Source organism: Macrotis lagotis, chromosome X, assembly GCF_037893015.1.
Source record: "Macrotis lagotis isolate mMagLag1 chromosome X, bilby.v1.9.chrom.fasta, whole genome shotgun sequence".
In the NCBI taxonomy this organism is placed as follows: domain Eukaryota; kingdom Metazoa; phylum Chordata; class Mammalia; order Peramelemorphia; family Peramelidae; genus Macrotis; species Macrotis lagotis.
Genome location: NC_133666.1, coordinates 695,174,324 through 695,198,674, shown reverse-complemented (window position 1 = coordinate 695,198,674; position 24,351 = coordinate 695,174,324). Strand labels below are relative to the sequence as shown.

Here is a 24,351-nt window from a genome sequence, read left to right as displayed (position 1 = left end):
TGGCTTCGAACTCAGGTCTTCCTGAGTCCAGGTTTATCGCACCCCTAGGCATTGGGAGAGTCTTGGTCCTGGACAACTGAGGTCCTAAAGGGGAGCTCTGTAGAGATCGTCCAGTCCAACTCCCCTCATTTCAGATGAGAAAACTGAGGCCTCTGGAGGGAAGTGACTTGTCCAGAGCCATCATGTGGCTAGTAAGCAGCAGAGCAGGATTTGATCCGAGGTCCAGCCTTCCCTCTCCTTACCACATTCTCTGCCAGCTCCAAGATCCTGGGCGCACTCAGCCAGTGTCCCCGGGGCTGATGTGGATCTTGGGGAGCTTCCCCCACTTCCCATGGCTTCTGTCATCTCTGCCAGGCAGAGCCGGGTTCCCCAGGGAGCTGTGTGTGTCACTCTGCACCCCTCTGCCCCCCTGCCCTGGCTCTGGGTTCCACGCCCCCATCAGAGCACTCAGATCCCAGACCCCCACCAGGAGGTAGCTGCCCCCTCTGCATCATTGTTGGCAGATTAGAGGGGCCACAGAGGGTGGAACCTGGAAACCAGAGCTGGGGGGGAATCCTCTATGTGCCCTGGGAGGGGGAAGACAGCAATGGGGCTCATGGATCTAACCTCTCTGTCTGTCTGTCTCCCCCAAAGGCTTCGAACTGCTCTACCAGCCCGAAGTGGTGCGCCTCTACCTCTCCATCCTCACCGAGAGCCAAAACTTCAACACCTTGGAGGCCGCAGCCGGGGCCCTGCAGAACCTCAGTGCTGGCACCTGGATGGTGAGTGCTCGACCCAGGAAGAGTGGAATCCCCTGAGGCAGACTCTTCATTCTTTGGGAGCCCTGCCCTGGACTCTGGAGTCTTCTCTCTGGGGACATGGGGTAAAGAAAAGCGGCATTGGAAACCAGAGATGGGTTTGAATCCTGCTATGAGACCTCAAATAAGTCACTTAGCTTTGATGAGACTCAGTTTACTCATCTGTAAAATGAGAGGCTCAGACTTATTGATCTCAAGAGGCCGTTACACAGCCCTACCCTGCTGATCTAGGAGTCTCTCTCTCTCTCTCTCTCTCTCTCTCTCTCTCTCTCTCTCTCTCTCTCTCTGCCTCTCTCTGCCTCTCTCTGCCTCTCTGCTCTTCTCAATCAGAAGGGACCTGTGCAAGGCTGAGAGGCCCTTTCCTTAGGAGGTGGCTCAGCCTTATTTTACAAAGGAGGAAACTGAGGCCAAGGCTAAGTGACTTGCTTCGGATCACACATCTAGGTGGGAGCAGGGCTGAGATTCCGGGGTCAGCTTTCTGACTTGCTTCATGAGGTTTCCAAAGTGCTCCCCTCACTTCTCTTATGGACAGGTGGTCCAACTAATTTGGGTTGATATGGTGAAACAATGGCTAGCTTTGGAGACAGGCCTGGGTTCGAATTCCAATTCTGCTACTACAGCAATGACCTGGGGCCCCCTCCCTCCTAGGTCTCAGTTTCCTCGGGGGTTAAATGGGGGGTGGCTCCCGGATTGTCCTTTGTGGGTGAGGAGAGAGGTGGGGAGAACTTGAGCCCAGGGATGGGCAGACTCAGGACCCCATGTGGTTCCCTCTCTGCCCCTACCCAGTGGTCCACATACATCAGAGCCATGGTGCGCAAGGAGCGGGGGCTGCCCGTGCTGGTGGAGCTTCTCCAGTCGGACTCCGACAAGGTGGTGCGGGCCGTGAGCATTGCCCTAAGAAACCTCTCCATGGACCGGCGCAATAAGGACCTCATAGGTAGGGAGTGGGGGCCTCTGGGAAGCCACCCTTCTGCTGTTGTCCCCTCGACTTTCCCACTGCATCCTCCAAGGAGACCGCTCTCCAGGCCTCAGTTTCCCTCTCTGTAAAATGGGGAGGGGCCTCCCACCCTGCTTGGAGTCCCTGGCCCAGTTGATCTCACATTGTGTGACTGTCAGGAGGAGGTCTTGGGTCTGTGTCCCGGGATGACATTCCATACATGTGCCCTAGGTACAGTCCTGTTGGCATGGCTCAGCATGGGGGTATTCTCTGGGGCACAGCCCTTAGGATCTGGGACTGACCGTGCATGTGGAAACTCTCCCCTGGCTACAGTTGAGTGTATGTGGCCTCCTCCAGGCAGACTTGGGTGGGTGACCATGAGTGGGCCCATGTATGTCTGGTGGGTGCCTGGCCTTCTCTGGCCCCAGTGACTTGGTGAGTGAGCAGAGCCTCATAGCTCTTGAAATTCTCTTGATGTTGTCATCAGGACAGGAGTAGGGGGCTGTTTTCCTGGGGTCCTGGGAGAGTTTCCCAGAGAGGCCCTCCCTGCCCCCCATTGCTGTCCATGTATTATTGGCCTGCATGTCCCACACCAGGAAGCTCTGCAGAAGGGCCTCCTGGAGACATGTGCCAGTGTTGGGGAGCTTGCCAGGGAGGGGATGTGACACTGTTGCCTCCTCACTGGCAGGGAGCTACGCGATGGCCGAGCTAGTCCGGAATCTGCCAAGCCGGCAGCAGCGGACGGCCAAAAACCTCGAGGAGGACACGGTGGTTGCCGTCCTGAACACCATCCATGAGATCATCACAGACAGTGCTGAGAATGCCCGTTCCCTGGTACAGACCCAGGGCATCCAGAAGCTGGTGGGCATCAGCAAGTCAAGGTGGGTGCCCCTTCCTCTGATCCTCAGCTCTAAAAATGGGGGCAATTGGCCAGGTGATCCTCAAGCCCCCTCCCCAGAGTCAAGGGAGCTGGGAGATCTGGGATGCCAGAGAGTAAGGGCAGGCCCATGTTCCTAGCTTCCCCACCTCCCTGCTCCCAGGGACCTGCCACTCTTGACCCAGTGGGGGCCCCTTTCCTGAACATGTCTGCTCGCCTCTGGTTCAGGGATTTGGGGGAGAGTGGCTTGGGAAAAACTATGCCTTGCCAACAGTCAGAGCTGCCCCCAGAAAAATGGGCCACCTCAAGAGGTGGTGAGCAGCCCATCCCTGGAGGCCTCCAAGCAGAAGCTACTAGATAGATGGGCCTGGCCAAGTTGCTTCCCTCAGTTTCTTTACATGTAAACCTGGAAGAACGGCCTTTATACTGGCTCCTCATCCCCACATGACGTGAGGACGTGGTTTGCTGGGTTCTTAGCACTCTTCATTATCAGAAGAGTAATTCAGAAAGATCAAGTGACTTGCCCAAGGCCCCTCGCTAGTCAGGACCAGGGCTAGGATTCGAACCCAGTTCTCTGGGCATCTGCCTGGGGTGGGGCAGCAGCCTTCATTAACCTAGCAGAGCCTGCCCAGACACTTGGCCTGCAACTTACTCACCAAGGGAAGGACCCAGCTGCTGGGGCTCTCCCTGTACTGCCCCCAGGCAGTATCTAAAGCTCCCCCCGTGAGCCCTTCATCTGTCTGCGTCTGTCTCTCAACCCAGCCAGTCCACACGGGAGATGAAGGCAGCGTCACACGTCCTCCAGATGGTCTGGAGCTACAAGGAGCTCCGGGGGGCCCTGCAGAAGGATGGCTGGAATAAGTCTCACTTCCAGGTCAGGACTGGGAGATCTGGGGACAGGACTGGGAGGTGGGGGACCACTGGAGCAGAAAGGGGAACCCAAAGACTGTCCCTCATCAGGACCAGTCATTGACACTAATGTCATCCTCCACCCATGAGGGTTTCACCGAGCTTAGGTGGGAGCCTGGCCTTTAAAGGGAGGGGTCTTTTTATCTTTGTCTTCCTCTCCACAAGCCTCAGTTTATTCATCTGCAAAATCGGGATAGCACCCCCTCTACCTCCAGGGTTGTTGTCAGGAGAGCCAGAGTAAGAAAATGATTTGGCCAAAATTCCACAGACAGTGCCAGGATCAGAATTTGAATTCAGGGCTCTCCTGCCTTCAGATTCAGGGCTTTCTCAACCACCCAGCTCACTTAGCAAAAACTGAAGTCTATCTCCTGTCTATGGGCTCAATTGGAAAAACACTCACCATACAGTGTAGATCAAGTAGGGGCTGGCTGCCTAGCTTCTCAACACCCAAGAGGCCTTAGAACCCCAAAACCTAAGAGCCTCCACTGTTGGGTTACCACCAGTGAGCCTCAACTCCTCTTATCCACTCTGGGGGACATCAAGACATGAAATGCCATTTCACCTTCACCTTGGCTTGCCACCATCCAAACACTTGCCCACCAGGCCAAACCAGGGCTTGGCCATGTCCTGAGGAGGCAGCCATGCAAGGTCCACAGGCCTCCTGTGAATCCAGGATTAGCCTCCAAGGCCGGAGACCTTCATCTCAGGTTCTCCTTCAGTCACTGATGTCCAGGGAAAGAAACACAAAACTAGAGACAAGGAACCCAAGGCCAGAGGTGGGGGGGGGGAAGGGGGGAGAGACAGACAGACTGACAGACAGGGAGAGAGACAGAGAGAGGAAGGAGAGACAGAGAGAGACAGACACAGAGAGAGAGACAGAGAGACAGAAAGAGGGAGGAGGAGGAGGAGGAGAATGACAGAGGAAGAGAGAAAAAAAAAGGAAGAGAGACAGAGACATATACACAGACAAAGGGAGGAAGGGAGAGAGATACCCAGAGAGTGAGTGAGTGAATGAGGGAGGTGGAGTTGGAGTCTGAGCAGGGACGAGGGCCCAGTTGAGGTTGGGTGACGTAAATTTGGGGAGGCCCTGGTCAGAAGTGCTGCGTAATCTTCCCCACCTTTGTTCAGCAGCACGTGAGTAGGAACAAAGGTGGCCCAGGGTGGCAGTGCTCATCAATATAGATTCAAGAGAGGAGGCCAGTGTAGTTGAGTTGGATCGCCAGGGCAGCAAGATGGGGAGAAGAAAGAGTGGGGAGCTGATCTGGGGGAGGGAGCCGAGAATGCCCAGTCTCCATCAGGCTCTTCAGGGACCTTGAGCCTTGGGTCTTGGGTCCCCCGATGATGAGCAGTGTTTTCTGTCTAGTCGGCGGCATCCACCACTCCCAAGGGATCCAAAGGGACTTCAGGCAAGTCTGGCTATGATGACAGCACCCTGCCATTAGTGGAAAAGACCCACGGTGAGTGCTGGGTGGGGGGGCCTCTGGGGGTGGTCCAAGGGCTGGAGACTTTCCTCTTCACCTTTCATTCCATGAGTCCCCTGTCTCTCATGGCCCACACAATAGGGGAAGTAGGGCCTCAGAGCCCAAGGTCCTTGGGTTTCTGGGGGAGGTTCATAAATTTGGCCCAGAAGAGTCCTTTACCTCCCCTAAGGCTTGTTACAGTGAAGGTCCCCAGTGACCCCTGGGCAGAGCCTGGCAGCTTAGTAAGGACTTAATGGTCCCACCTTCGGGATTCTTCTAGACAAGGCATCGAGAGGAGACAAACAAACACTTTCCTTCGATGATGCTTTTGTAAAAAGGAAAAAAAAAGTTGAAAAGATGAATGAATGTTGAAAACTCTTTGCATGTAATTAGATAAAATAAAATAACATTTAAAAAAGAGAAAGATTAAACAAAAAAAGCAAGCCATTCCTGTCCAAACAACAAAGTTAGAATCCAGAGGGCAGGAATTGTCCTGTTCAGCCAAAGGGTAGGATCTGAGCCTTTCTCCTTATCTTTAGCGTTTCCCTAATCACAAGGGTGACTCTGTCTCCAGGTCCAGGCTAAAGTGGCCTGGGCCACTTCATGAATGCCAAAGCCAATGGGGCCATGTTCTTGGACCCTTGCAGCTCCTTACCCTTTCAGAGCAGACATAAGTGTCCAGGAGCTCCAGATTCATCTTGCCCCCTACTGCCAATGAGAACGAGCCTCTAGACTGGACCCTGCAGGCTTGGACAGGTCTCTTTACTGTGACTCAAGATGGTACCCCTAGCTGATTAGAGAGAATCCAATGGGTTTCAACCAGAGGTGTGTGGGGTGACAGAGCATAGCTGAGGTGCCAGGGGCCCAACCTGTCCCCTCCATTGCCCTGTTCATCACTTTCTCAACTTTCCAGATGGGATGGACCTCTTCCATCTGGGGGCCAGGGGTTAACATGGTTGGTGGAGGAAGGGGCAACACCATCCCTCCTTACTTTCCAACTTCCTCCTTCATTCTCTTCCTGCTTAGCCCAGAGGCCTTTCTCTCTCCTCTCTTCTTCCTCATCTCTTGCCTCTCCTCTTCTCTTTCTTCTCCATCTCCACTCCTGGGAGTCTCATCCCAGCCAGGTCTGAAAGCCCATCCACACTCTGTCCCCATCTCTGGGGGAGGCAGCTGATGCCACCCTTCAAATGGAATGATTCCTTCTTGTCTTGTAGATAACGAGAGGTGTGGGAGCCGCGATATGATCCCAATGGATGAACTCGGCCCAGGTAATTGCTGACCCAACCTTCACATCACGATATCCCTTAGCCTGCCACCCACTCACCGCTTAGTCCAATGCCTAATGGAAATTCCTTCCTCTAAGAATAATTGTCTCTTCTCTATTATCCCCTATGTAATATGGTTACAGAGGCTACTCGGGAGGGCTTCCTGTTCTGGGCCAGGATATGGCATGACTGGGAAGACCTCTGCTCAGGGACATTAAGGTGCTTTTGGTAGTCCATAGACATAACCTTCTCTTGGAGAAAGAAATCCAAGCCCTAAGGAGGGTCAGAACTTGGCTCCCCAATTCTCTGTAAGGTAGGTAGAGAAACTTTAGAAACATTACCATCCCCTTCTGATGAAGATATTAAGGTTAAGAGAGGCTCCCAACGTTAATGACAGACTTGGTACTCTCCCTGAAGGCCAACCTTCCTTCTGCCTGACCAGAGTTGGCTGAAGACCCTAGAAACTGGCATCAGGAATGCCATCCCTGGCCAAGCTCAAAGTTAAGTATTCTCTTAGATCAGAGCGCCATGGCAGACCTGGTTAACTGGTGCCATGACATTGCGATGAGAACTTCCAGACGTTCCGCTGTTCCCCATAAGGACATCTTTAAATGAAGGCTCTTTTTATACTCATTTCCACTCTTCTGGAGACAATTTATTTTTTTTTTTGGCCTGTGTTGCATTCCTGGGATGGCATATGAGGTGGTGGCTCCTGTTCCCAGGTCCACTGTTGGCCATACCATGCGTATAGTGACAAGGCTACCTAGAAGTTGTTCACCCAATCTGAGAAGAAGGGGACTGGCTGCTGTCTAGAAGCAAGCCCCCATGATGGGAGAGAACCACTGTACCATGGCAGATGGAGAGAAAGTAGTCTTTCCCTGGCTGCAAAGTCTACAACTCAGTGGAACAGAAGCCATCCTACCATCCCCATGGAGATAGCTGCCACAGTAGCCAAGGAGATGGCAGACTGTCTACCCCTCACCAAGATAGAAGGCTTTCCCACAGCAGATGGGCAGAAGATGATGGGCAGAAGACAGTTGTCTGTCCACCTGCCATCCTGAAGAAATATACTTGGGCATTCTAAGGTTTCCCAAACCAAAGGCATCTCTCTCTCTGACCTTTCCCAGGATGATAACGTTGTGTCTATCAGGAGAAGCGGATTCCAGTGGGAGGGAAAACAGAGAGACATGGCACCCCAAGCTTTTCATCTCTCCCAAAATTCCCTCCCAGTAACTCAGGACCCACTCAAGGCTTATTATGAAAAAACATGAGTCCAAAGGATCAGGGCCTGGTGGTTGGCAGTTAGAACTCTTCCCATCCAAGTCCCAAGCTCAGGCCAGACCTTGTAAAGTTACTGGGATCAATGATTGACTGGACAGAACCTCACTGACCAGTGTTAACAAATGCTCCCCTTTCCAAGGCCAACTTTCTACCTCTGCTTCAAGGCCTCCAAGGAAGGAGCCCCCAGCACCTCCAGAAGCAACCCAGCCCACGTCCAGACCTCCAAAATCTGAGATGTTTCCTCATGTCTCCTTATCCCCAATGTTTGTGGCATTGTCCTCAAGCCAAGCCCATCAAGACTAATTAACTCTTTTCCCCATGACAGGTCATCAAGTAATTTATCTGCTCTCCCTGCATCTTCTCTTCCTCAGGTGTAAGATAAAGATGTTATATTTTTAAAAATATTTTTTGAAGTAATTGACTTTAAATCACCTTAGAGGCAAACTTCACCTCTCTGGACCTCAGTTTCCCCATCTGTAAAAGATACAAGTTGAACCTGGGGGATCACTATGATGTCTGCCTACTCCAAATCTATCATCCTCTCCTTACAGCCAGCCAGCTCCTCAGAGACCCCTCACCATCTTCCTCCTCCTCCTCTGGACACAGTCTAAGAACTTTCCTGAAATGTGGATCCCAGATTTGGTCTGACCTAGGCAGAGTATTTATAACCGGAAGTGTTACCTTTCTCATCCTAGGCCCGGATCTGATGGATATCACCTGAGACCGTTGGCTTGTCTGGTTTCCAGGTCTTTCCTTTGACTGCCAGCAGACCTATGATTTCTTGACCAAACAGATGACAAACCATCCTCTCTCCCAGCCTGCATTTGTGAAGTTGTCTGTTTTGAAGCTGAGGGTGTGGGATGGTCAGGGAGGATGAGCATCTCTGATGGTGAGGTCTTCTGAGCCTTTTTTTAGAATTCCTTCTTTGGGGTCCATCTGCAGCCCAGCTCCCCTGTGGTTCCAGAAGCTGCCAAAAGACAGCCCAACTCAGGTTGAAGGTAACCAGTGGGCCTCAAATCTGTCATTGAGTTAGGGGGATGGCCACCCCAAGCTTGAGAAGACTTCCCTGGTGGAGGTAGGACAGTATCAAACAACTCTGTCCCTATGTCAATGTGAACCACGGAGAGGGAGTGCAGTCTTAGAGGTGAAGGCGTTAACTGTAGAGGACTGAGAAAGGCCTCTCACAAAATGGGGGTTTGGATGGAATCTTGAAGAGAGGGACATCTCTCCATCTTCTCCATAAACACAGTATCACAGGCCAGCTGGGGGGGGTAGCAACTTGAGCCCCCAGCCACAAGGAAGTCACCCCACCTGAAAAGGACCAAAGACACACCTTACCTGGCTGCCCTGCTCTTGGTCAAACTGTACTGGTTTGGGGATGGTCGTGTCCCTTCCTAAGGGTAAACCACCTTTCTGTTTTAAAATGTTGGCGAGAATCTGAACCAGGCTCAAAAGACTTTAGCTCATATACTCTGTGCTGAAAATGTGGACATGGGCCAAGCTCTGGGACCTCCACCAGGGGGCCCGTCGTCCCATCTGCCAGCTCTCTCTGAGTCGGTAGGGACCCGAGCTCACTGCCAGCAGCCTGGGGCAGCCTGGCCATCTCCTTCCTTGACTGGAGTCTCCAGTCCCTTGCTGGCCAGTTTTTTTCCTGACCTTCTGGGTCCAATTGTTACTCTCCTTGGAAGATAAAACAAAATACAAGATCTGTGGTATTCAGCCTTCTCACCTTGACCTGGTGTCATCAATCAACTCACATTTCACTAGCTCCTACAATGTACCAGCTAGCCCACCCTGAGCGACAGACCTGGGCCTTCTCAGAGCTCTCTCTTGTCTTGCCATCACTGAAAAGGGAAAAAAAACCCACCTTTTTGTCTTTCATTTCCAGCTTCAACTCCTTCTGAGTAGCAGTGATCAGTAGCCTGGAATCTGGAAGACTTGAGTTCAAATGTATCCTCAGCCACTTACCAGCTGATAGACCCTGAACAAGTCACTTCACCTCAGTTTACCTCCATTTTCTCAACTATCAGATGGGGCTAATTATAATAACCCCTTCCTTCTGGGGTTGTTTGTTCTTTGTAAAACACTCTTTCAGGTCCTAGCACATAGTGGGTGCTTTACAGAGATTTCCTTGAGGGCCCCTCCTTCTAACATGGGTCCATAACCTGGCCCCTCTGCCAGTCTGGAGATGCCTGTGGGCCCCTTCTCTGAATCATGTTTTTAAGGAAAAAGTGAAATGCAGACAATTCTAAAGGATACCAATTATAATGAAATAGAGTGATCAAAATGTGTTTTTTAAAGTAGTTCACAAACCCTGGGGTAAGAGCCCATTTTATAGGTCAGTCAGTTGTCATGTATTAATCACCTACTGTGTTTATCTAACCACAGGTAGGGCAGAAATAGGCATCTTTATTTGACCCCAGTTACTTTCCCTTGTTTCCATTTTCCAAACACATCTTTTTTTTTTAAAGAATCCAAGTCTTTCCCTGAGTAGCATGACTCTCTCTCTCCCTCCTCATTCATCATTTAATTGCAGAGAAAAGACTACTAAGGGGAAATCCAAGGGAAGAAGGTGGAGGTCGGGTGGGTCAGTGGCTCTTCTCCCTCTCCTTCTCACCAGAGAATTTTCTTCTGGAGACTTCCCTGTGGGAGCCCTTGAGTCAACTTCTCCTGCAAAGCTCCAGTCCATTCAATCCTGTCTCTCCTCTCTCCACACCCTTTTGGAGGACATCTTCACCATTCTTCTGAACCACAGGATGCACATGAGACCATGTTTGGCTTTCCTCACTTTCACCATCACATACCACAATCGTTTTGGGAAGGAGAGGTCATGAGGCTGGTTTTTCCCTTGGCCAGATGGGGTTCTAGATTAGCAGTTCTCTTAGTCACTTCCTCCATCTTTTGAAGCTGGGGTCGTGATTCAAGTGAATTTATCATGGTAGCCACTCAGATGAGGGCAAAGCCCTCCAAAATGTCTGGATAATTGAGACTGCCCTCCTCCTCGCCTCCATGGTGTTAGCTTGCCCCTGGGCTGGGTTGGTAATCTGTGTCCTCCTTCTGGCCAGGTGGTCTTTAGTATAGTTTACCACAATCTTTCTTTTATTTCTACCTTTCTTGATCCTCCCACCATGTTGGAGTTAGAGAGGTTTGGATCCAATATTCACTGGTGAAACCAAAGGAGGGTCTCAGATCTTAAGAGTGATGGGGCCCATGGAAGGAATTTAGGGGTCATCTTCACCAGCAGACCAAGATGTCTTCAATGTGTCTTCACCACAGAGACTACCTTGTCCAACTGTCCATCCCATCAACTTTCTCTGACAAATCCACAGTTTCTTGGCATTGAAACTGAGCCATGGCAAGGCCAGGATGTTTGTCCTTTTTCTAGACCAGAGCTTGCTGCCCTGCTCTGCCCCCTTCCCATTCAGAGTGCCCTCCCATCTCATTCCCTGACCCAAGGAGCTCCTGTGGGCTGAGGTGTTCATGGGTGAAGATAGTGGGGAGCACTACATCGACCTAGGTTGGGGGTTAGAGTTCTTCAGAGGGCTACGTGCTCAAACTTGGGGAGCTGGGTGAATGATTCCTGGGGATCCTGGAGATAACTGGAAGAAGGGGGTCCCTGATCCTTTTGAGATCTGAAAGGAGGGGAGGCAGAGGTTGGGGGAACCTTGGTCCTCCTGAGTCTGGGGCTAGTGCTCTATCCACTGTGCCACCTAGCTACCCCTTTGGGGGCACATGATAGCAGTCTTTTTTTAATTTAGTTGGGGGAACCTTGGGCAGGAGACCATCCAGAAAACTCAATTTTACAGGAAGTAAAACTGATACCAATCCCTTCATTATGGTGAGTGTGAGACAGACTTACCCAAGACCCATAAATTTGCCTGTCACTTAGTGAGGGTGATGGGGCTGTCAGATGAAATGTGAGGCTCCATTTGTTACCACTAATGAAGGAAACAAAAGGCACCAGGGAAGTAAATGAGTCTGGAGAATCCCTGCCAAGGCCCCGCAGCCCCACAATTTCCAGGATTATTAGGCCACCCCTTTAAAAGCTCCATTTGGCTTCTTGCCATCCTTACCCCCCCCCCATCGAAGTAGACATCTGGGGTCCTCCTGGGGGGCCAGAGAAGGCAGGCCTCATCCCAGCTCTGAACTAAGGAAGATTTCAAAGAGCATCCAACCCCTTTATTTTACACATGGGAAAATTGAGGCCTGGATTGGGGAAGGGTCTTTTCCAACGCCAAGTAGAGAATAAGTATTGGAATTCGACTCAGAATTGGTAGTGGAAAGAGTCAAGATCTGGAACCTGAAGGTCTGAAGCTGCTTGAGTCTCGTACTTCCCAAATCAGGGAAACAGGAATTGGAGGAGTTTTTCAGCCCTTGATAATGAGATGACAGGATGGGGGGGGGGTGATTGGACTCCAGATGTCAAGCTGAAAGGAGCCTCAGAAGCCATCAAGCCCCACACCCTGATTTTACAGGTCCTAAGAGTGGTGACTTCCCCAAAGTCCCACAGCTAGTGTGTGTGAGAGACAGGATTCAAACCTAGGACTTTCATATTTGCCACTTTGTCCATAAAGGCACAATGTCTGTTAGCCTCCAGAGGTGACCGTAAGCCAGGGAATGCCACAGGGCCGGGGAGGTAGCTACAGTCCTGTCCCAGGGCTGGGCTCATGAATGTTCTTTTATTCACTTTGATGTGATAGGCATTTATTAAGCCTCTGCTGTATTCAAAGACCCCCACTGAGAGCTGGGGAATAAATACAGAGACAAAAATAAAATTGAGTTCTTTTCTTTAGGGTGGGAAAAAGGTGAAGTGTAGACACAGAGAAGTGACCAAACCCCAAATAGTTGAGGAGGGAAAGCCTTCCTTTAGGATCCTTGAAGCCAGGGCTTCCCAGAGGTGGAGGTGAGAAGTGAGGGCATTCCAGGAAGGGGGCACAGCAGGGGCAAAGGTATGAAGGTAAGTGATGAAATGCTAAGCTCAGGAAACATTGAGGAGATAAAGTGTCCAGCCCTCTATTATCAGGTACTGTTAGAGAATGAGAACTATGGGAAGCCAACTTCCGGTGATGTTAGCATAGGGGAGATGGCGGCTAGGTATTGTAGCAATGGCAGCCAGTGAGGGGAGGCTGAAGAGGAGATATATTGGAATTCCATTATGATGAGAGGGGCTGACTCTGGAAGGAAGGAGCCACCATCGTGGAGGGGCCGAAGGCTGGAGGAGAGCATGGGTGGTGATGGAGTAGGGATATGGATGGAGCTGAGGATGGTCCTGCTCACAGTGGGGTGGGCTGATTGCTCGGTCTCCATCCTTGGGCAGCAGTATCTCATTTGGGGATACTGACCCTCCAACTGCCTCCCCCTTCTGGATTGTGGGGGAAGACGCTTGCATCCCAAAGTACCACAAGATAGGTGCCATTTTTGTTTTTCTCCTTGCCAGATGGCTACTCCACCATCGACCATCGGGAACGGAAATACCGAGCTGGGGATCCCTCGGGGGATGCCTCTGAGAAGGAGCCTTTGAAGGTAAGAGGCTGCTAGGGGAAGCCCTTCTCTGGGATCTAGCCTGGCAAGGGAGTGCTTAGAGGGTGAGGGGTCCTCCCAGACCCTCTGTCTCAGAATCTGTCAGCTCAGAGCTGAGTGGGAAAGTCTTCAGTGGAAAGCCTCCTACCAGGGTGAAAGAAAACACCCCCCCCCCACAACGCTGCTTCCATTTGCTCAAATAGTTATTCCACAAATCCCCCCCCCCGTGGACGTTTTCCTTGTAATTGTATTGTAATTGTAAGTTTAGTCATTCAGCCCTGATGGGTAAAGTTCTGTGGAAGGTATAGACATTAAGGCAGCTGGGAACGTGTGGACGACCACGTGTGTGTGTGTGTGGATGCTTGTCAAGTCGGCCCAGGTGCCCACAGAGTAGGTGGCACCCTATGGAGTGGGAAAGGAGGGGCGTCCACTCGGCAGGCTCTTATTGAAGACTGAATGTGCCCAGTTCTTGTCTACACCTGCAACAGGATGCCCTCCTGCCTTCTGGGAGCTGACCAGGGGGTCATTGAGCTAGGACTAGCAGGGGCCTTAGGGTCACACAAGCCCCCCCTACCTCAAAGGACTAAGTGAATGCCAAACTGCTGAGAAGGGGGAGCAAATAGTGGGAGTCAAGACTGGATTAGAGAGACTTTGAATGCCAGGGTGAGGAGTGAGGATCTCTTAGCAATGGAAGCTCCGCCCTATTGTAGAGTTGGGGGAGGGGAGGTCATCAAGGATGCAGCTTTTGTAGGGAAGAGAGCAATGGCCAGCCAGGGCCCTGCCCCCAAACTGGCCCCAACAGGGGGCTGCTGAGCTCATGAGAGATAGGATGGTGCTGGATGAGGGTGGGGGCTGCTGTGGGGGGAGGGGACGGATGGAAGCAAGGAAGCTGGAGAACCCCAGCCCCTGCCCCCAGGGAGCTCCCGGTCTAATGAACACAGGAGCCTAGATGACCTTGGCATGCCAGCCTGAGGTATTGGGCGGAACCCCTGGACCATCAGCAGAAGAGGAGAACTCGAGGAGGGTTGAGGATGAAAGAGAAAGAATGAGGGGCCAGCCTTGAGGCTTTGGGGGAGCATCCGACCAGAGGTGCCCCTCTCCATCAACAAGCAGAATCTGGAGCAGAGAGGCCGGGGCTGGAGAGGGACACAGTGGATGCTCGGAATGTGCAGACCCACCCTCTAGAAGCTTCCATTCTATATGGGCCCTTAGAAGAAAGGGATGCTGAAAAACTTCAAGAGAGACAGAGAGGGAAGGAGAGGACAAGAGATGGGGGAGGAGACAGAAACAGAGATAGAGGAGGAGAGACAGAAAGAGGAAAGGGGAGACAGACAGAGCTAGTGAGCCGGCCACCCTTTGGGGTGCCCCAAAACACTGATACAGGAGGTGAACTCTGGGATTCCAAGGTGCAGATTTGGGGGGGGGGGATTAGTACAAAGGGTGATTGTCTTTATTTTCACTAGAAAGGTTCCTTCCTTGGGTCTCATTCTTTCCCAGAATCCCCCACTTGAAAGTGTAACAATGTGGGCAGGGATTGGTTGTGGGCATATTGGGGGGACCAGGTCTGTCAGGGCAGGGGAGGAGGAGAGGAGGAGGAGCGGGCCCCAGGAAGGATCCAAGTTGGGGCTGGCCTCGTGCACTCCTCAGCTCTCCTCTCCCCCAGCCCTCCTTCGGCTGGGTCCAGACTGCTGCCCGGGAGCCAGGCAGCCCCAGGCCCATCCCCTTCTTAGCCCTGCTGCCCTCCCCCCCCCCCGCCCCTGCCTGCTCCCCTCCATATTTCCTGTCCAGCTTCTGGTTCTTTGGGGAGCTCCGACATTTGCATGTGTCTGTCTGTGGGTCCACGTGTCTGTGTGTGAGAGAGAGAGAGAGACAAGCTAGAGACAGAACGAGAGATCCAGAGAGAAAAGTGGGAAGAGCAAGGCTGGTTGGGGAGTGGGTGACTGCCTCTGTCCACCCCCTCAACAGGGGGTCTGCTGGACCCTCCCTGAGGCTGAGCTGCTGGGCCTCCCCCATGGGTCCCAAGAAGCTGGCCCTCACCCTTCACTGCCCCTCTCCAACTGAGGGAAGGGCTTCCTACTATTGGGGAGAGGATCTCTGAGTCTGAGCCCCTGCAGGTTCTGGATCCGTTGGTGATCTAAACAAGTAACCTATAACCTCTCAACTCTGATCCTAGTCCTTCCCTCTCAAAGCCTCTTCATTCTGTGAGCTCATTCTCCTTTTACATATAAAGAAACTGAGGTCTAGAGAAGTTCATGGGTCTTAGAACTAGGGTCCTGGAATGGCCTTTACTACTGACCAATGCAGAGAAAAAGGTGTTCTCCCCAAGATCGGTCACCCAGTGAATTAGAAACTGAATCAGGATTAGAATTCGAGCCCTGGCCCCCCAGCCATCCCCCTCCCATTTCCTTCTGCCCAGCTCAAGATGAGGGTGGGGGGTGGTGCTATGTCTCCCTCCTCTGCCTCTTTGTCACTAATCCTGCTCCCCAGGGGGCGTCCGTCTGTCCATCAGCGTCCACCTGTCCGTCCAGCCCCATGCCCTTCCTCTGCCTCTCGTCAGCGTCTGATTAACCTCCTTTGTTTTGCTTTTAATGCCTCCCCCTGCCCCTGCCCTGCCTGCTACAGACAGACCCGGCTAGAAAGGCCCCCCACAGGAGTAACCGGGCTTCGGTGAATCTGGTGGACGGCCGGGACCCCAAGCCACCGCCCGTTGACTCCTGGGTCTAATTTGCATGCCTGGTACGTTGTGCTCTGCTCTGCTCCGGTTCGAGGCTTGTCATTAACCCTGTGTGGGGCTGCATGCTTTGGCCCGTCCTCCCTCTGGTTGAAGCCAGGCTCCCAGAGGGAGCAGGGGGCCCATCTTGGACCCCAGTGATGGGTCTGGGGGCCACAGAGAGATGTCTTCGAGATGCATAGACTCCAGTTAGTCACCTGAAAGGGGGAGGGGGTGGGGCCCTGCCCCTCACCCATTGCCAACCCCCTTCGAGAAAGTCAACTAGGCAGTGGTTGGCACCCTGGGGGGCCCCTCCATTCTATCTGATTCTTCCTTCCGCACTGGAGTTTCACCAGTGGCCCTCCTCCTTGTTGGGGACACAGCCTCTTGATCTAGTAAAGAGGTCGTCCCGCTTTGTTCAGTTTACTTGAGGAGACCTAACTTCCCAACTAGCCTGCCTTGGCTGCCCTGCCCTGGCAGACTGGGCAGACCTCCCATACATGACCCAGAATCTCTGAACTGAGAGGGGGCTCTGAGGCATCCAGGACTCCCCTCACTGGAACAAGAGGCCCCTTCCCTGTTGCATTTCTGGCACATGGGGGCCCACTCTGCTTGAGAGCTATGAATGCAGTCCAAGTCACTCCTACCTTCAGAACTGACCCAGACAAGGCTTCCCTCTTCCTTCTCAAAACCCTGGGGACTAGGAGCCCCCAAAATAAGAATCTGGAGTCCTCTCCTGACTTCTCAGAGACTCTGTTTCCCCATGCCAAGGGAGCTCATGGGGGACAGGCTTGAAGGGTAGTCCCCACCACAGATCCAAATGTCAGCCCAAGTTAGGAAAGGCTCCCCACCAGAGTTCAACTCCCACTGCCCTTCTAATCCCACAGTGATGGTGGTAGAGGGTCCTGGGGTAGAGGGCCACAGTCTAGGAGAAAGCCAGGCTCTGCAAGGCCAGAGTCCTGGCCTTGAAGGCAGAACACACTTGGGTTCAGAACCCAGACCTTGAGCTTTCTTCCACTGTCACCTTGAGCCAGTCCCTTTTCTGCTCTGGGCCTCAACTTCTTTCATTGTAAAACCAAGATACTGGCCTAGCTGGCTTCCAGCTCTGGGTTCAGCAAGTCCTAACGGCTGGTCCTCCAGAAGCAGATCTGTGTCTGAAGGCCAATGAGGTGACGTTGGAGGACATCAAAAGATGGTGTCCTCTCTTTGGTCACTGCAGGAAGTGACCCGTGTCCATGGGGGGAGCCTTTGGATTCTGTCAGTGAAGCCCAATAGAAAGAGAAAGCCTGGGCCTTCCTTGGAGAGACAAAGGAAAGGGGCTGGTTGGGCCAGCATCCTGTGGGCCTGTGGTGACACTAGCCATCCTACCATGGAAGAAAGGAAGCAAGACTTAATCACTTCTGTGAGCCAGACATTGTCTAAGCTTTTAAAAAATATATATATATATTTTACAAATGCTACACCTTTGAGCCTCTCAACAACCCTGCAAGCTAGATGCTAATATTATCTTCATTTTACAATTGAAGCCACTGAGGCAACCAGAGGTTAGGTGACTTACTCAGGGTCACCCAGCTAAGAAGTGTCTGAAGTCGGATTTCAACTCCTCTTGAAGTTCCTCTTGAGTTCAACTCGGCTCTTCTGGACAGTAGAGCCATTACTTTATGTTACAATGGCACCACCTAGTGGTTTCTTCTCATGCTAGAGTATTGAGAATCAGAAGCAAAGGCCCAGCATGAAAATAATTGTCATTTACACACCCATGTGTGGGTTTTTTTTTTCATTTTTATTGTTGTCTTTTGTTGTTTCATTGTTTTTATTTACCAAAAATCTCCTTCCACCCCCTCCCCAGAGAGCCATTACTTGACCAAGAGTAAGAAAGAGGAAAAAAGGATTCAGAAAAGTGAAAAAACCTATCCCCTTCTGTCTGTGTAAGCAATATTCCAAGCCTATAGACCACTACCTCTGCAGAGAAGGAAGGGATGATTCACTGATATCTGTTAAGGGGGATGAAGAGGTAGGAAAAAGTTTAGAAAGAATAAAGAATGTGACAAGAATGTTCCAATCAAGTTGGCATATATCAGTCAACCAGTATCTAGGGCATATGAAGGCAAAAATGAAGTTGTCCCTGACCTTGGGGAACTCACAGTTGAATAGGAGAGACAAATCTCTCATAAGCAGAATAAATACAGATAGAAATATAGATCAAATACAAGGTGGTTTGAGAGTGGGCAGGAGACAGGAAAAGCTTCCTGAAGAAACTGATCCCTGAACTACATCTGAAAGGAATAGGAGGATTCTTTGAGATGGCGGTAAGAAGGGCTTATATTCTAGGTATGATGGTTAGCTAGGGCATGGACATGAACATGGACATGGGCTTGGGCATGGGAGATGAGTGTCAAGGATGAGAAACCAGATGTGTGAAGGGGACTCATGCCCAGTGAGACTGGAAAGATTGGTTGGGGTCACTTTGCATCAGGATTTAAAAACAAAATAAGATTGTATTCCTACAATGGATTTATTCATGTGGTCAGAAATGGACTTGAGGAAAATCGTTTGGGCAGTAATGAGTAGGGCAGATGGAGAAAGGAGAGACTTCAGGCAAGAAGCCTAACCAGGAAATGCTTGCAATAATCCAGATGATGCCTGCCTGAACCAAGAGCATGGAGAAAAGGGCTGGGATGCAGCTAATTGGACAAGTGGGGGGAAGGAGCCTGGGGGGGGGCGCTCAGGATAAGACCAAGACTAAAAACCTGGAAGGCTGGGAGACCTTTGACAGGAATGGAGATGTTTGGTCTTAGGGGAAATAATAATGACGTAGTTCTAGTTATGATGAGTTCTGGATGTCTCTGGGAAATGGGGTTTGAATTATCCAGTAAATAGTGATGTGGAGCCCAGGGGAGGAACTAGTGGCTGGTTATGGAGACCTGGGAGTCATCTGCATTGAGATGAGAGTTAATCCCTTGGGAGCTGATGAGGTATTGGTTGGGGGGTGGGGGGTGTAAGGAAGGAAAGGAACAAAAGAGAGAACTGGGAATATGAACTCAGTATTTGCAGTGCTGTGGAGTGATATGCAGTAACCTAAATGTGTTGAGGAGGAAGGTGAAAGACACATTGGAGATATGACTCAGGTTTAAGAAATGAGAGAGTGGGGGCAGCTAGGTGGCACAGTGGATAGAGCACCAACCCTGGAGTCAGGAGGACCTAAGTTCAAATTTGGCCTCAGACACTTAATAATCGCCTAGCTGTGTGACCTTGGGCAAGCCACTTAACCCCATTGCCTTAAATAAATGAATAAATTTTAATACCTAAAAAAAAGAAATGAGAAAAGACCAAGACTCATTTTAGAGGAGGAAACTGAGGCAGCAAAAAGCACTTAATGGGAATTGATTCCTAATTAATTAGGAGGAATTATTTTCTGGGAAGATGTCACACAGATCTGACTGGTCAGGGTCACATGGCTAATAGCTGAGACCGGATTTGAACTTGGGTCTTGTTGACTCCCATGTTCAGTAGTCAATATACTGCCCACCAAGCTGCCTAGGTCATGAATACCATATTCAAGAAGAAAGAAGATGCTGAGCATCAGTTTTGGGAAAATTAATAATCCCTTCCCTCAAGGAGTTTATAACCTTTTAGAGGAAACCATTGGTCCTTCCCCATAGTTTGCAGAGAAGCTTCATCTGCACATCAGTGCTCAAGGGAAAGTCACTTCTGGATTGAGTGTCTATGTGTAGTCAGCAGTGTTGTTGATTATGGATGCATTGAACACTAGGCAAGCTGTCAGCTAGGCAGAGCAATGGTAACGGTCAATGCTGAATGACAAAGAAGACCAAAGGCCAGAAGGTGACTCTGGCTGCTCCCACCCCTCCTATTTGAATAATCAACTGGTTGAAAAATGAGAAAGGGATAAAAGTAAAGACAGGGACTCTGACTATCACCATCTTAGATATGACTAACAGATGTCAACCAATCATGAGAAGCCCAAAGAAGCCCCCAAAATGCCTCAGCCAGTATCTCCTGGCCAATTAAAGAAACACGGCAGCCAAGAGAAATGTCTAAAGTACAAGTTTATCTGTAAAATATGAAGAAGGACCAGTGGTTTCCTCTACTACAATGTAAGGTCCTTGAGGTCAGGGACTTCAAATTCTTTGTTTCCCCAATGCCTACCACAGAATTTGTCATATAGTTAATAGATGTTTGCTGATTGCTGATGAAAGATATGAATAGTAATGCTTCATAACACAGTGAAAGATCTATGGAGGAGAAAATTAGACTAAAAACTGGTGTGTGACCTGAGCAACCAGGGGCATCCTGAGAGCAGGTAGGGCCGAAACCGGCAGGAAAATAGGAAAAGATCTACAATCATCTGTTATCACCTAACAGTGGACCTGCCAGACTTGGATGCTCTGTTCAGCTTCTCTATGCATTGTAGAGGAAGTGAGAAAGGACCTAGGTTAAAGTTAAGAAGACAGGTCAGACCTAACCACATCCATCCACAACAATCCATGCGGGAGTTGATGTGATATTAAAAGGAATTAATTCATTCATAAATAATTAAAAGGAATTAATTTTCTGAGAAGATGCTGAAAGAGAAAAATTGCAGATAATAACTACTAATATGGTAGAGTGGAACTCAATCAACCAGCATTTATTGACTGCCTGGTCTGTGCTTGGCGACAGCGATACAAATTTAAAGATGAAACAATCATTATTTGATGTCAGAGGACATGAGTTCAAATCACATTTTCATTATTTACTGCCCTTGTGTCTTCTGACCTCTATGGGCCTCAGTTTCCCCAGTTGTCATGAAGAGATTGGACTAGATGTTCTCTAAAATTTCTTCCAATCCTCAATCTTGTGGCATCCCCCCCCCAAAGGACTAAGAACATCTAGGCAAACATCGCCCCATTGACCTACTCTTCCACGTTTCCAGGATCATTATGAGAACAGTCTCCGCATGCGCTAAAGGTGTCCTTGATGGAAACAGGCAGGCTGTTAGTATAGCCAGTTTTCTGCAGCGAGGGACATCTTTGGAGCCACACAATTGATTGAAAAGTTCAGGGGAGACAAGAATTCAGCTGTGTTTATTGATTTGGGGCTTGGAAGAGTTGAGTCTTCTCCAGCCAGGCATCTCCTGTGCATGGTCAGGTTCTATAATGACCTCCAGTTAGCCAAGTCCTGCTATTGGCCAGGAGCAGACAAACAGGGAGACACATGCCAAGGGTGCCCCCTGCTGGGATGGAGGCTGCTCTGTGTGGAGCCTGAGGGGAAGAGGGGTTACCTATGGGTGATGAGCTAGAAGAGGCGTCATAGAAGTGGAGAAAGGGATGGTTGTCAGAGAAGACAAAGATGGGACTGCAAGAGTTTGGCCAGTCCTCTGCGGGGGCAGGATGGGAGGTAGAAGGAAGTATTTGTAACTAAAAATGTTTCACTTGGGTGACTTGGGCAATGTTAGAAATCAGGAATTTGGGAGGAAGGGTAGGAAGGGGGCAGAGATGAAGTTGGTCTTGGATATCTCGAATTGAAGATGCATTTGGGATGGCCGGGTAGAGTGTGGGATGGTGATGGGGATCTGGAGGGGGAGCAAGCTCATAGAGCCAACTCAGATCTGATGAGGTTGCCAAGGGGAAGATTGTAGAAAGAGAGGAGGGCCAAGAGCTTAGGGGGAACCCCAGCTAGATGTGTAGGGAGGTAGGTGAGCAGATAGAAAAAAGAATGAGAGGGAGCGATTGGGGAGGTCAAAGAAGATCCAGTGAAGACTGCCCCAGAAGGAGATATCTGAGCTTAGGATGTGAAAGAAGGAAGATGTTCTAACGGAGGAGACCAAGGCATAGTCAGAGGGGTGGGTGGAGAAGAGAGAACATCTAGGAGGCGAGGACTGGTGAGCATTGCCGAAAGCTCCAGACCAAAGAAAAGGACTTGGCCGTCAGCCAGGAGAGCACCGGTGACCTTTGAAAGGCTCCAGTTGTCCCGGGATCTCCTGGAGAGTGGAAGGTCATAACGTCATCCTCCCTTCCCGTTCTTCATGGGCCTTTTCTACGTCTCCTCATAAATCCCATGACCCTTCCTCCAATTGTCTATCAACCCACTGACAGTTTGATATTGGGCATGAAGTTAGGAAGACTTAGGTTCAAATTCTCCCTCAGCTAGCCTTTAGTATAAAACTTTAAGGTTTATCAATATTGTTTCATTTTATCCTTACTCAGGATAAGGAAGAGAGAGAGAGAGGTGTTATTATCCCCATTTCACAGATGAGGAAACTGAGGCAAGCCATTAGAGGTTAAATGACTTCTTCAGGGTCACACAACTAGCAAGTATCTGAGGAAGGATTTGAACTCAAGTCTTCCCAGTTCCAGGTCCAGTTCTGTCTCCAGCTGAAAGATAAATGCCTGTGACCTCACATTTAGGGTATCAGTAATCAGTTTGTGTTCTAAAAGCCATAGTTCTTAGCCCCTTATCACCTCCCAGGGAGAAAGGGGCCCCATTTTTGGATTTCTTTGCCCCATGAGCATCCTATTGGCCCAGAACCAAAGGAAAGTCTTTTTTGGAAAGACTTCTTGGGGGTCCCTCTGCCCATAGCTTCTCTCCACACTAGTCTCCCTCTTGCTCCCCCTTCTTCATTGAGGCTTAGGGGTAACCAGAACAAAGTCCCAGGTTGTAGCCCCACACACATGTACCATTTGGGGTGCCCCTGAGAACCTCCCCTACTTGCCCACTAAAACAAGATCTCCTGAAGGCTGTCTCCATCATTATCCCTCTATAGAAGGGAGAGAAATTGGTGTTGGGGGAGAGGATGCCGGGATTCCTGGCCAGCTCAGACTGAGGTTTGGGTGAGGGGAGCAAGGAAGATGATGGCATCACTGGGGATTTGCGCTCCTTCCTAAACTGGCTCAACTCTGACTTTCTCTTTTTTTCCCTCAGGGCTAGAGTCCAAGAGTTATTTGGTTTGATTTCTTTTTAAATTGTTTTTAAATGAGAAGAGCATTGAATCACCCAGGAGGATCTCATTAATCACCACTGCCATCACGATTGGAGGACCCAGGACCACTGTGCAATCTGTGGATTCCAGGGGACTTGGGAAGGGGGAGAGAAAACCACCCTTGGGTACCCCTTCCCCCCAGAGCTCCCAGCCTCCTGCAACAAACAAAGAGTTTGCTTTGGAAAACCTCAGTCCCCTTCCCCCGCCAAGTCCCTTCTGATGGATCGCCTTTGGAATCCCCTCCCCCTGCCCCTCCTGCCAGGTCCACATCGATTGAACTGTTAACCTGCACGGTGCCGATTGATGGAGAGGATGGGTGGGGAGCGGGGGGAGAGGGCACCGTGGATGTGGGCTGGAGCAGAGGTGCCCAGGCCGGCCTCGTAGGGTTAGTCACCAAGAAGATAGCACTTTGCTTTGCCTCTGAACTGTGAATTTAATATTTTTTTCCTTTAAAATGAAGAGTTTATTTAGCTTTTGAACTAACATTGTGGTTGTGGGTTAGTTTTCAACTGGAGAGCAGAAGCAGAAGTTGGGATTGGGTTTTGGGGATGTCTTGGGAAGGAGGAAGTTGGAGGTGGGTTTGGGATTGTGTGGTCAAGGCTGACACTAGGAGTTAGGGCCGCCTACTGGACCTTGCTCTGGCTTCTGGGGTGAGCCTTCGAGGACCAGCTTCATTCTGACCTTGAGGGCAAGAATAGAGGGTGCTGGGTGGGGGGAGGAGAGCTGCCACCAACATGAACTCTCGGTCCAGACCCGTGCCAGGTGGTCAGAGGTCAGAGCTGAGGAGGGGATGTGTGGCCTAGCAGAGCTGGGTCTTTGACCATTTGGGCTTCTGGAAGAGGGAGAGAGTGGGAGCAGAGCGGTTGGGTTTCTGCCCATCCTTGAGGGAAGGCCATGTGTGTGACCACAGATTTGGCACAGGCTCTCTCCATGGGCTGGGCCCTGGGCAAGAGGGAGGATGGGAACCTGCTGGGCCTGGCTGCTTTATGACGCTTGGCCATCTCCTAATCCTGACCATGGCAGGGCCCCATTCCCACAGACAGTGAGGCCAGACGTACCTGAGAGTCCAGCCATTGAGAAGGGGACTTTCAGTGCCTGCTGTTTGTAGTTTAAAAAACAAAAAAACAAACCTTAAAAACCAAAATATGACTGTATTAGTAAACATCTAAATTTTTGTTAAAAAAAAATTAAAAAGAGAAAAAAAGCATCCACAGAACTTTGTATCTTCTTGAGTATAATAAAACAATATGGCTCCATATATGTGAATAAATGCATCTATCTGTTTCTATGCATCTATATCGATATTGGGCAAAAGCCTGCCACGTTGGATGGATGGAGATCAACAACCAGGGAAGGCCCTCGACTCTGGCAGGAGGACATCGTCTGCCAGGGGACCCCGGCCCGATTCAGGGGTCCTCCTCTGGACTCGGATGAAGCAGCTCCCCTTGGAGCAGGGCCGGCAGTTTTCCCAAGGACTTCTATCGCCAGCCCTTTCAACGAGGGCTGTTTACACTGGACATCTTTTAGCCTGTGACTTCTTTTTTGAGAATGATTGTATGACCCTTTTCCATATGGGAAGATTTTCAAATACTCAGTCTCCTTTCTTCTTCATAGTG

General features: G+C 50.5%; 1 protein-coding gene across 12 annotated transcripts in view; it reads left to right on the top strand.

Moving 5' to 3' along the window:
- Positions 1-23,899, top strand: part of ARVCF (ARVCF delta catenin family member) — a 337,170-nt gene extending 313,271 nt beyond the window's left edge. For 11 of the 12 annotated variants that reach the window (XM_074206513.1, XM_074206512.1, XM_074206520.1 and 8 more), the window contains 9 exons: positions 634-761; positions 1,584-1,734; positions 2,423-2,615; positions 3,374-3,485; positions 4,884-4,977; positions 6,195-6,248; positions 12,964-13,049; positions 15,669-15,782; positions 22,678-23,899. In XM_074206513.1, coding sequence (XP_074062614.1) covers positions 634-761; positions 1,584-1,734; positions 2,423-2,615; positions 3,374-3,485; positions 4,884-4,977; positions 6,195-6,248; positions 12,964-13,049; positions 15,669-15,770 — 920 coding nt within the window. In that variant the 3' untranslated portion in view covers positions 15,771-15,782; positions 22,678-23,899. The remainder of the gene's footprint in view (positions 1-633; positions 762-1,583; positions 1,735-2,422; positions 2,616-3,373; positions 3,486-4,883; positions 4,978-6,194; positions 6,249-12,963; positions 13,050-15,668; positions 15,783-22,677) is intronic. The other variant, XM_074206511.1, reaches the window with a different exon arrangement.
- Positions 23,900-24,351: the final 452 nt, after the last annotated feature.